Raw genomic sequence first — 11,782 nt, 5'->3', positions numbered from 1 at the left:
GTGGTGTGGGGGGGGGGCGTCCCTGAGGGGAGCGGCTCCCAACGGCTGGGGGCGTGGCCTCGCGTCATTCGCACCGGCCAATGGGAAGGCGGGGAGGGCGAAGGGGGCGGGGCGTGCCGAGGCGGGGCGGCAGGAGGGACCTCCTGCCGCCCCGCCCCTCGGGCTCGCCCCGCCCCCAGGGAGGCCCCGCCCCCTTCCCGGCTATGGAGAAGTTCAAGGAGCGCTTTGGAGCGGTGAGAGGGAAAGGTGGGAAAAGGGTGCGGGGGAGGGTTTGTGTTTGGGTATTTTTGAACCTGATGTTAGACACGATAGCGCCGAGGAGCCCTGTGACCAAGTTTGGGGTTTTTGTTGTTGTCTATGCGACTCCGGCAGGGTTAGCGAGCCAAGGGCAGGTAGAGCTGGCCCTAAGTTTAGGGTAGTGGAAATTACAGAAACACCCCTGTTCAGAGGATGGTTCTGAAAAAAAGCTACAGACGGTAGATAAATAGATATTAACAATGTAGATAACTAGATATTATTCTCGTCTATTTAAGTATAAAATAATTGTTACTCATGCATTTCCAGATTTTGATCCGTGCAGTAATAAAAGCTCTGTCCCAAACTGGTGAAACGATGGCACTTACATTCTAAATAAACTGGGTATGGAGACTACAAAGCAGTGCAAACTGGCAGACTGGATGAAAACCCAAATGAATAATTCATTTTTAGATGCGTTGAGCTGTTGCACAGATGGAACTGAGGAGGAACAAGATGACTTACTTTGTGATGGAGATGTAGAAATAACACAGAAATATAATAATAATTTGTATCATTTGAATGACTGTATATGTGCAAAAGATATTTCTGGTATTTTAAACCTAACCTTTTCTGAAGATAAGAAATACACAACAGCAAATTATGCAGCTCATCCACAGCCTGAAGAGTTCTCCAGTGGCCACAGAGGCACCAGAGGAACAGCAGGAGTTTCAGTTGAACTGCCTGGAAGTGAAGCTTCCTTTAAGAAGGAATTCCCTGGTGGCAGTTCCAGTAAACCAGACAGCAAGGAACATTTGACTGCCTCAAAGATGTCCAGTGTCCTCCTGCGTCATTTTTCTGAAGGAGAGTTACTGAGCACCTGCCAGTTCATTGAATGTGAGACGATACCAGAGAGCTCCTTCACCGACAGTATCGATGACACTGGGAGCAAAGCTGAGCCTTCAGAACACCTCCCAGGCCCTTCAGGGCAGGAACAGGGGGCACCTACCTTTGAAGAGCATCACTCAGACAAGCACAGAGAGGTGAACTCCAGTGGTGAAAACAAAAACGTGTTAAGTGAAAATAGACCTGTTTTAAAGAATCCTTTTTCTTGCACTGGTAACTGCGGGTGCAGGCAAGAGAATTCACAGCTGGTTAATGAGAATGAACATACATACACCTTTCAAAACATGAAAGATGAGAGAGGCCTGTCTAAGAAAACAGTTTCACCTTGCAAGCTTCAATATGGCCAAGGTCAAGCTCACTACTGCCTGCCTGATTTCTATGAAGTTGCTTCAGAAGTAAAAGTACCAAAAAGAACTGACAATATTATCTCAGTTCCTACAACTGGGAGAGAAAAACCCTTCCCTATTTTGCTAAGTAAATCAGTAACTGTGAGCAACATGCTGGAAAATAAGAATTACTTCAATTCTGCTGAAGCAGAGAATCAAGAAGAAATGAGCATTTCAGAACTGCTGCAACAGCTAAAGGTAATTAAGATGCTTGAAGAAATTCTTCATATTTGATGAGTGGTTTATTGTAAGAAGATACTCCATGTTCCATAAAATGTAACATGACTAGTTCAAGCAGGCAGTACATAGCTTGAATCAAAAACTGCTTTCACAAATAAAATTTAGTGGGACTGCCTTTATACGGAAATTTCATTACTAAGTATTTAATGGCTAAGTATTATTTAATACTATTTAATAATATTTAACACTGGAGTATTATTTGTGATGATAAAGCATCCCATCAAATCATTAGGAAATTCAGTACCAATTTTCATTCCTCGTGTTATATGTAAATGTTTAAATTCACTAAAAGTACTTAAATGTGTTTTTAAGAAAAACATTCTATCTTTATACTGTGCCTGTATTAAGAAAACTTTGGCCTTTTTTTACCTCTTAAGGCTCTTCAACTATTTAAACTGGTATTCTTTTTAAAAGATTTGTTTGACAACAATATTTCTTTTGTCGTAGTAAATTTATTTTAGAGTAATAATCAGATAATCTCTTTTCAATTTCATGCCCCGACATGTAGTTCACTCACAGAGCTCTATCCATTCCTAGATTTAGATCTTAGTAAATCACTCAAGATGTAACAAGTTTTAATAGTTTTCCCTGTTAATTCCTGGCTGCAAATGAGATGCTGACACAGCATGCTGACACCCAGAATCATACTGATCACCTGAGATTTAATCCCAAGGTAAATATCTCAAAATACCTTTTATTTTTAAAAGTTATTCTTCTTTATCTCTAGGGCTGACTATCCCCTAAAACTATTTTGTCACCTTCATGTTGTGCTTCCTATTTATACAAACCCTCTTTATATTTTCACAATGTAAAATTGAAGTATTTATATTTATACAGTGAGACACTATATACATCTAACTACAAACTCAGAAAATTATATGGTATTGTTAAACATTTCATGAATATTTGGGGGTTTGAGTTATTTCTAAGTTTGTTGTTTATATAACTGTTCTATACATTATATCTATAACCTGAGTTCTCACTTTAACAGATACTTCCTCAGTCAGACTTTCCAAATGCCAGCACTGCCCTTTCCTCAGGAGACACTGGGACATCACCTGCCATCATCACAGTGGATGCTCCCATCCCTGTACAATCTACACATGGTTTGCTTAAAGCAAGTAAATGAAATTAACTATGCAAATGACTATTTTATGTAACTTGGTTACACTTTTGGGCAGATATTTCAATGATCAATCTTATCTTGTATCACACAGGATTGTGGTCTGGAACAGCAGCATCAGCATTACCAGCAGCTGGTAGGGTAGAAGGACACTGTCCAAATCCTTCTAATTCACTGCCAGAACTAACACTGGGAGAAAAGATGTCTCAAATACTAAAGGATCAGACAGATCAACTGACAAAGAAAGTAAGAGCTCTGTTTCAATATATGTTTTGCACCGATACTCAAATTCCATGTTCATTTGGCGTATTTGTTTTCAAAATCCCAAATGAAATTCTAATATTTTGTCTTTAAGGTAGAAGACTTCTCTAAGCATATGACCCAAGAAACATTCTTTTTACAAGACAAATATCTGGTAAATTAATTTACATATTTTGACTTATCTGAAATGCACTTTAAATGGCTGTAGACTTACAATTTTCTGGCAAGTTGTTCGTGTTCTCCTCATATGAATGTTTACTCTTTTTCTCAATATAGACCAAAGGTACAAATTTAAGAAGCAAAGATGAAGGTGTTCAGTAGGTGGTTGAATTCTTTAATCTGTTTTAAGGATTACAATTCACAACTATTAATGAAAGGCCTTAAGTTGCCATGTGAGCTAGGAATTTTGACATGGAGGGGATCAGTTCAGAAGCCATGGTTTAATACTGTACTTGTACAGGCTAAAGCAGCACAGAGTACCAGGGGATCATACAATATGCAGTCCTGTTCCAATTCAGAGAATTATCAGAATTCTTACCAACAGCACTGCAAACAGCATCTGGCTCATACAGCAAGCCACAGTGATAGCTACTTATGCTAAATGATAGTGACATTTGCTGTTGAATTCTTTCTCATTGATGAAGGCATTAAATCAACTGAAAAGATACCTTGATGCCTTGGAAAGGAATTACTTAACAGCTAGAGAAAAGCACCATAACTTACAGCTGCAGAACTTCAAGGACAAGTCTGTCAACATTGGAGAATTTGATCCTGACAGGTTGGAAGATAAGTGCTAAGTAGTACATCAGTATATTTTCCATATTTTGAGTGTCTTATAACTTTTACTTCATTTATCCATTAGAATTTTTCTGAAGTAAAAACATTATATGTGGGAAGCTAAAAGTGATTTGGCCAAAATTCATCTTGGGCTTTATATATCCTACTTATAATTAGGGTATCTATTTAATTAATTCAAATACTTAAAAGGGACTCAATGAACTCCATTAATTTTATTTTTTTCCTATGAGAAACATACTGCAATGTCCCATATCGTAGTAAGAAATAAAAGGTCAGTTTATACAGGTTTAACTAACTGTGTATTGCCGTTGGATTTAGAAGGGTGGAAGGGGGAATATTTAGACTTGGCATGCGGCTTGAAGACATTCAAGAACAAATGGATCACAGCAAACACAGCCTGTCATCTTGGCTGACTTCCAACGAATCTGCCCCTTCATCACATTCTTTCTGTGAGGTAACTCAGTTTTATAATTTAAAGACTGCAATTTTTCTGTTTTATTGATGCAGGTCTCGAGAATGTAAGTGTGGTTGTACAACTGTATATTCTCCTCTAATAAGAGCATGATGCTTTTAGATGGCACATTACTTCAAAGAAAATATTTTATGACATTTTAACTTCATAATATTTCATTAACTGTAACAGAAACCTAGGTATGAAAACGCTGCTACACTGAATATTCTTAATTCCAGTTTCCAAAGCAGTTATTTCAGAGTAAGAAAATATAAGCAGCTACTTTGACTTCTACAAAGCTGTCTTTGTTTGGGGGAATGAATCAATTTCCACTATCATTTAGTAGGAAGAAATATTACTTTGTTTGTCCAAGATTTTTAAGCTGCAGAATTACTAAAAGACCCAACAGTATTGTGCTAAAAAACCTGAGTTTTCTGCTAACTATAGTAATATTTTATCCCAGATCGTAAATACACACAGGCAAAATCTTACTGCCTCCTACAAATCTACAGATGTCTCACCCAATGCTTTCATGATCAGCATTTTAAATAACATTTTCCTCTGAAGGCCAGGTTAGCAGCAACTCAGGAGAGACTGTTTGGCAGAAGTCACCTGCTTGGAGTGCAGTGACCACATCCACCTGTTCCTGTCTGTGGTTACTTTGTACAGAGCTCGGGGCTTTCAAGCATTGCTGATCCTCCAGAAAGAAGAGGTACAGAAACTCCATTTCTTCACAAGAACCACGAGGGAGAAGAGAGTCCGACAACTGATGTAATCCCACGGACAAATCAGCTTTATTTGGAAGGCAAAAAGTGCTATCTTTGTCCTCACATGTAAGTGAAAACTTGGAAACAGCTGTTGAAGTTTTTATAAAAATATACCTGCAATTATTTGCTGAGTAAGAAAATTGGAATGACTGGAATCTCTGAAAGCAGCAAGAACATTTCCAGAATAAAACTTCCACAGAATTCTGTAATTACTTACCAAAGAATTCCTCCCATTCCTCCTTCCCTGGCATTCCTACCTTTCTGAGTCTGAAATTATCAAGATTCTCAACCATTTTTGAAATCTGTGATAAAGTTTGCTGCTCTCAGGAAAGATTTAACTGTGTTTACTAACCCGCCTCTTCGTATTTTTCAGAGAACAAAAGCCTACAAGCAAATGCTTGCCTACAAAAAAAAATTACATAATTGAGAGAAAATAATTGATATATGTTAATTCTTTCAAAGCAACATGGTTATTTGGGAGTTTGGAATTTTGGAAACTTAAATCTCTGTGCCAAGCTAGATCTTACAATACATGCAGCACAGAACACAATCATGCTAATCTGAATATTCCATCAGATTACTTCACAGGGTAGATGTTAATATTTGTCTAGTGAAACTCACCTAGCTTCCACTTTTTTCTCTGTCATTGGAAGAAAGTTAGCTCAATCTTCTCATCATTATGTTCATAAATGGTGAACAACTTTCCAAAAAAATGTGATCATTCTGTACACCCTAAGTTGAAAATACACATCAAATAACTCAAATAAGGAACTTTGTTCTTGTCCTCTCAGAAGGTACATCTCAAATACTCCTCTAATTATCTAAAGGCAGTGCTATTAAAGCCTTAATAACTCAAAGTTACTCAGAAACCAAATCCAGTTTTACATATGTGGTAGTAAAATACTATCAATGGTAACACATGTATAAATATGTAAGATTTCATACAACTTTACTATTTGAGTATATGATTATCAAGATGTCTACTTTTAAGGATTTTTAACAGCTGTGTTAAGTCAGAATGTGTCCTTTAACTAAAGAGGTCATTATTTTGCAATTGGTTTATTATTCATTTAAAGTTCTACTTACCACCTTTTCAGATAACTGATAAGAGTTCTCTCTATGAATAAATCGGATTTCTTCTCAACTAAGAAATGGTTAATTATTAACATAAAATGCTTGTAAGTCTCATCATTGATCTATTCAGATACAATTACAATATCATTCTGTTTCCATGCTCAAAGGAATATAAACATCCAGGAAAGAAAAACTGGAACATCTTCACTCTTCAGTCAGAGAAGACCAACTGATTTATCAGATACCAACCTGAGTAAGTTGTGATGGCACACGAAGGTCAGAACTGTGCTTAAACCTGCTAGTGAATCCTATCAAGAAGTGCATTCCTGTCACATCTCAGCTACATGAAAATTGTAGTTTTAACAGATGTTACTGCTTAGCACAGCACAAAACACTAAGAGTAAAAAGGAGACTGAAGGGAACACCGAGTCAAATTCACTGTGGAAGTCTCAGTGATAGACCAAGAGGCAACAAGACAAGTTGCAAGGACAAGCCGCAAGGCAATTTTCAGTTAGATAAGAGCAAAAATTTTTTTAAGTTGAGGTCTAGTCAAACATTGAAACAGTTTGCCCTAAAGAGGCTGTGGTATCTCCATTCTCAGAGATATTCAAAACTCAGCTGGACAGGGCCCTAAGCAACTTCATTGAAGTTGGTCCTGCTTTGGGAAGGACAGGGCCAGATGATCTCCAGAAGTCCCATCCAACCTGAACTAGTCTATAAATCTAATCCAGCTTTCTACAGAAGTTTCCAAATATTGCCACTATTACCAGTTTTAGAGCATGACAGTGATATGCACACAATGCTTTGTTTTTAATTCTGATGTACTTTCATTTCACGTCCTAGAAGAAGATTCCAAACTTGACAACTGAATCATTTCATATCAGTACTTCCACTTTCAGTTTTTGGATTCAGCTTCCTTATTCTGCATGAAAACGATGCAAAAAGTTTTGCTTGGTTTTGATCCATTCATTCTGAATCACAGACAAGAAATACTCTCCTGTTCCTTAGTCCAGCTCCTAATAATACAATTCCATCAAATCCAAACTAGACCCCAGAGAGGCGACAATGAGCTAGTTAAGTCAGTTGTCGAGTCATCCAAGACTTCAGCTCTTGGAGGCTTACCAGGAATCTGTGGGCATTTGTCTCTCTTAGGGCATCCCAATTTTATCTTCCTAGTGCAGAATATTCTGAAGCTGTTCATACCTAACAACTAAAGAAGAACATCATGAGCTGTCCTAGATTCAGTTCTAAGTTTGAATATATGGGTTATTCTTACCTTTGGTCTATTTGTTGTCCTTGGCTTCTTTGTGATATGCTTGCACTTCAATATAAGGCACTGGGACCAGTATTGTTAGTATGGTTTGTGCAGTAGTTAAAGCAGAGCTGGACTAGAGCTGCCCAAATTCTCATCACATTTCTATTAGGCTGCACTGTTTGCACAACACTATACACAGGGAGATGGAAAGCCTCATTAAAAAACAAAACAGTTCTTGGTCTGAAAATAACCACCACCAAAATATAATAAAAATCTACATTCAAGGCTTACAGTCAGGGCTGAAAGCCAGTCTTTAAAGCTCAAATCCTACACTCCTGTAAAATGGAGGAAAAAGTACTTCCTCAAATTGCAGTAGCGTTAATGGCAGCAAAGGGCTCTGAAATTATGGTGCTGAAAGCCAAATAGTTACCTGGGTACATTAGCCAAAGTTTCTAATCTTTCAGAACCTTTTAACTTATTTTTTGAATTTTAGGCAGTGATTCAGAAGACATCTCAGCCTACGATTCTTATAGTGATTCACAAAGCCAGGACCTTGTCAACTGTGACACTCAAAATTACAAATCATTAAGTACGAGATTACGTGGAGAGAGAAGAGGTATAATGACTGCAAAAATATTAACATCTACAAAGAAACACAGCTTATAATGTTTGTTTTTCTAAACAAGGTGTCTCTGTTTTCAGGACTCGGGTGCAGATGCCCCAGGGGAAGCAGAGATCAAGCTAAACTCAGGAATTACAAAGAGTCTATTCAGTCTTGTGCCCTATGTAGAAATAAAAGTTCTGGTTCATGCTGTAAGTATGATGTGTTACTGAAATAATTACCAACCACGGGCTAGATCTGAAGGGGCAAAAAGCCCCACTGCACATATCAGGCCAAATTTTATTTAGTATAATCAATCATTAGCATTGTAGCTAAAACAGTGGGGGTTTATAGACCTTGTAGAGCAAAATCAGGAAATCCAACTTTTACACACCTGCCCAGGTTTAATCCCTGTGCACAGCAGCTTTAACCTTCTCTGGTTCTTTAGGAGAGGAGTCCCTTTCATATTTCATTCCTGGCAGGAATATCTCATTTTGCAGTGCCACGGGAAAGAATATGAAAACTGGGCATTACTGTGCCAGCTTTTACAGTGCCAGCCATTGCCTATTGCAGTGGCAACAAGCACTACAGAAAATTCCAGTTCTACACTCCCCATGTGACATGCAGCAAAGTCAAGGAAAGACTGATGAAAAAAAAATTGAAATGTTTAGCATCTACTTTTCAAAGTCACTTATCTCAGACTCTCTACCATAAGAAAAACTTGCTTCAAGAAAAATATAAAATTTCAACAGTCAGAAGAAAGTGTAAGTTAGCTACTTGTCTCTAGCAATTCTGTGAAACTGTAAAAATCAAAGCAGTACTCATGTAATTAGGAGGATTATGAGAGTCTGATTATTCTACACCTCCCCCCCCCAGTCTTTCACTGTATGAAATGGAAATCTGCATACCATTTGCCAGAGCTAAATTCAACAGCAAACACAGAAAGGTTAATCTGTCCTCATTTACAAAAGATGTAAACATATTCAAGTTTTATTCATCAGTGATAGTTTACTTAATCTTTTATTTATGCTAAATAGGGAAAAATGTTAAATTCACAGAAAATTCCCTTTTTTTTTTTGCTTGTTTTAAACATGGTCTCTGTGACTCCAGCTTATTCACAGAAAAGAATCTGCACAAGAAAGGCTCAAAAAAATAAACAGCCACGTGAACTTGTAAACAGACTTTCTGAAAGGTAAGCTTTCAGCAGGGAAAAAATAGCAGTATCATAAGCAGGAATAATGTTTTATCTTTTGCAGTGCATGTTGTAAATTTTACTCAGTAACGGATTTAAAGTATTTACTCTAAGCACATGTGGAAATAGTCCTTAGGGTAGTTCTTCACTTTTTCTAAGTTAATGAAGATTAAACATAAAACTTCTTTATCTGGCACATTTAGTAATGAAAAGAAATATTTCATTTTATTAAGAGGATGTTCCCATTGACAGATTCAAAAGCAGGTCTGTGTTATTAGGATGCAGCACTGTTTGCTGCCAACTATTTCTCTATAAGTAACAGTCCTACTTTTAATTGTTGTTAACATTAAATAATTCTGGGAAACTGAGAAGTGAAATCCATTTTAACTATGGCACAGAAAGAAATGCAGAGAGGTTTTGTTCCCATGGTTTTGGACAGCATTACTCAACAGCAGGAATGGCCTGGAAGTGCAGCAGCTGCTCCTGAGGATCAATGGCACAGACCCCTGTGTGAGAGAGCAGCACCAAGAGAGTGATGCTGTTAGCAGAGATTTCCTTTCTCTGCATCCTGGCATGTCTTCTGTCTTACTGCAGTAGAGAAGGAGCACAAATAATGATGGACTGTGTTTTACAGTTAAATGGACAGTTCTACTCACTGTAAAATTAACTTGCAAACCGGTGTGCTATCGAGGTGTGTGTATTTAATTCAGACTTTTTAAAAATTCTTTTGCTTACTGAAATTGTTTGTGTTTTATTCTCTATATCTTCTCTTTAGGGAATCCTTTGAGGCTGCCAAAACCTGCTGTTCAAGCACATGCAATAAAATTCTTGTTTCACATCAGTACATCCCCAGCAAGAAGTTTACCCAAAGCAAATCTGGAATCAGAAACGCCAGTGATGGCAATGCAAATGTAAGACTTGAGAGTGAAAATTAAAAGCCACACAACTATCTTGGAAAGGTTAAGTCCCCACATCAAGGCACTATTGAGCATCCCTTTCTTAGCAATCTCATTATTACAATCTAAGCAAATCTAGACCATTGGATGGTAAGACTGTATGGAGTTAAAAACCCAAGCATTTTAGCTTATATGTTAGAATATAATTTCATGTAAGTATGTCCAGACTTTTTATGCAACTTGGTCCCTGTATGAGTGATCAGGACAGCACTGGATCTTACCTCTGAAATGGTTTCACATACTGAAAGAGTGTCAACACCTAGACATACAAACCACTATCACAACCACAAGGAAGCCTTTTCAATACCACAAACATGCAAAACACTGGCCCTGCTACTTTAGAAAGGTGTAAATATCCCTCAGTTCCAATGATTACACAGTCAAAGAGAAATAAATAACAGATACTTCCAGCTTGAATCCTGGAGCAGTCTTATCACGTGACTCAAATTCTACTTCTCAACATGTATTCAGAGTGAAAATCACGCACAGAACCTTAACATCTCCTTCTGTTCTACATCTATGAATGCATTTGCCTTCACTGTTAACAAGGCTACATGTTATTATTTCCAACAGATTTTAAGTTCCACTCTGGACCATGCCTTACAGACAGCGAATAGTTTGAAGAAAGCCACAGAACGAATGGTGCGAGCGGTTTCAGAAGATCTAGCTCAAGTCAAAAGAAAACAGCTTTAGTTCCCCCCTTTCAAATGCTGTGTTGTTTCGTTGGTTGATACTGAAGTGTGAGGATCTCTGCAAATGTAAAGTGATGAATACAAATATCAAAAAGTCAGCTTTGTCAGCTGTTCTGTAACTGTAAGTATTAAACCACACCAGAGCATAAAGGTATTCCACAAGTTTATGTTCAGTCTCAGAACTCTAAAACAAATTACTAATTCTACTGGAAGTCTTCAGTAGGCTGGTTAAATTACCTTTCTCTAAGTATCCATTGCTGTGTACAGGTACCTTTCTCTAGGTATCCACCTAAGGTAGCTTAATAAAAATTGGCTGAAACAAAGAAAATTAACTTTCTGACTTTGATTCCCCCACACTCCCAAGTGTGAGAATAAACCTCAATCATTATTAGATATAGTTTCTTCCCACATTTCAACAGCAGCAGCTTAAACACACCAAAACAGCCTCTGCACCTGAGACATCTACCTGCAAACATCACACTAACCTACCAAGTCATGGTTAACATTTGTAATTATTTTGGTTTTACAGTGCTCTACACTGAGAGTTGTTTGTTTTTATAGTTACAAACTAGAATTCAGAAAGACAATATAGGTATTTCTGCTAATTTTTTTTAAAGTTTTGATGAACATGGTTTTAATTTTAGAGTGTTGTTCCTGTATTGATATTGAAAAACAAGTCAGAATACATTCAATTTTTAACTCATTTAGGTGCATTTGAAAGATAGAGCCACTTATTCTTACCATGCTACATGTCCTGCAACATCTTAGAATGTAACCTTCTCACCTTTCATTCCTCTCTGATGTAAGGAGGGGAAACTTAACTTTTTTTCACCTTCTAATTAACTC

The 11,782-nt window shown here is 37.6% G+C and overlaps 1 protein-coding gene across 4 annotated transcripts; it reads left to right on the top strand.

Moving 5' to 3' along the window:
• Positions 1-175: 175 nt before the first annotated feature.
• On the top strand, positions 176-11,686 carry AKNAD1 (AKNA domain containing 1). 4 transcript variants are annotated; one of them, XM_050306670.1, is made up of 15 exons: positions 176-233; positions 565-1,724; positions 2,380-2,439; positions 2,758-2,887; positions 2,984-3,135; positions 3,245-3,304; positions 3,795-3,928; positions 4,267-4,402; positions 5,069-5,232; positions 6,408-6,493; positions 7,989-8,111; positions 8,198-8,308; positions 9,207-9,288; positions 10,064-10,199; positions 10,818-11,685. In XM_050306670.1, exons 2-15 carry the CDS (start codon positions 642-644, stop codon positions 10,935-10,937), a joined length of 2,577 nt encoding a protein of 858 aa, XP_050162627.1. In that variant the 5' UTR covers positions 176-233; positions 565-641; the 3' UTR covers positions 10,938-11,685. The 4 variants fall into 4 exon arrangements, with proteins under 4 accessions (XP_050162627.1, XP_050162630.1, XP_050162629.1 ...); XM_050306671.1 differs by having other exon boundaries at positions 192-246; XM_050306673.1 differs by lacking the exon at positions 7,989-8,111 and having other exon boundaries at positions 10,818-11,686.
• The last annotated feature ends 96 nt before the right edge of the window (positions 11,687-11,782 follow it).

The sequence above is a fragment of the Myiozetetes cayanensis genome, unplaced genomic scaffold, assembly GCF_022539395.1.
Source record: "Myiozetetes cayanensis isolate MyiCay16 unplaced genomic scaffold, myiCay2020 scf12, whole genome shotgun sequence".
Classification (NCBI taxonomy): domain Eukaryota; kingdom Metazoa; phylum Chordata; class Aves; order Passeriformes; family Tyrannidae; genus Myiozetetes; species Myiozetetes cayanensis.
Note: the sequence above shows the minus strand (reverse complement) of the source record. Positions and strands in the feature narration are given on the sequence as shown.

Coding starts and splice junctions, on each gene's coding strand:
- AKNAD1 (XM_050306670.1), top strand. CDS start 642: ATGGAGACTACAAAGCAGTGCAAACTGGCAGACTGGATGAAAACCCAA. Junction 8,112..8,197: donor ATTACGTGGAGAGAGAAGAG/GTATAATGACTG, acceptor CTCTGTTTTCAG/GACTCGGGTGCAGATGCCCC. Junction 10,200..10,817: donor CCAGTGATGGCAATGCAAAT/GTAAGACTTGAG, acceptor TATTTCCAACAG/ATTTTAAGTTCCACTCTGGA.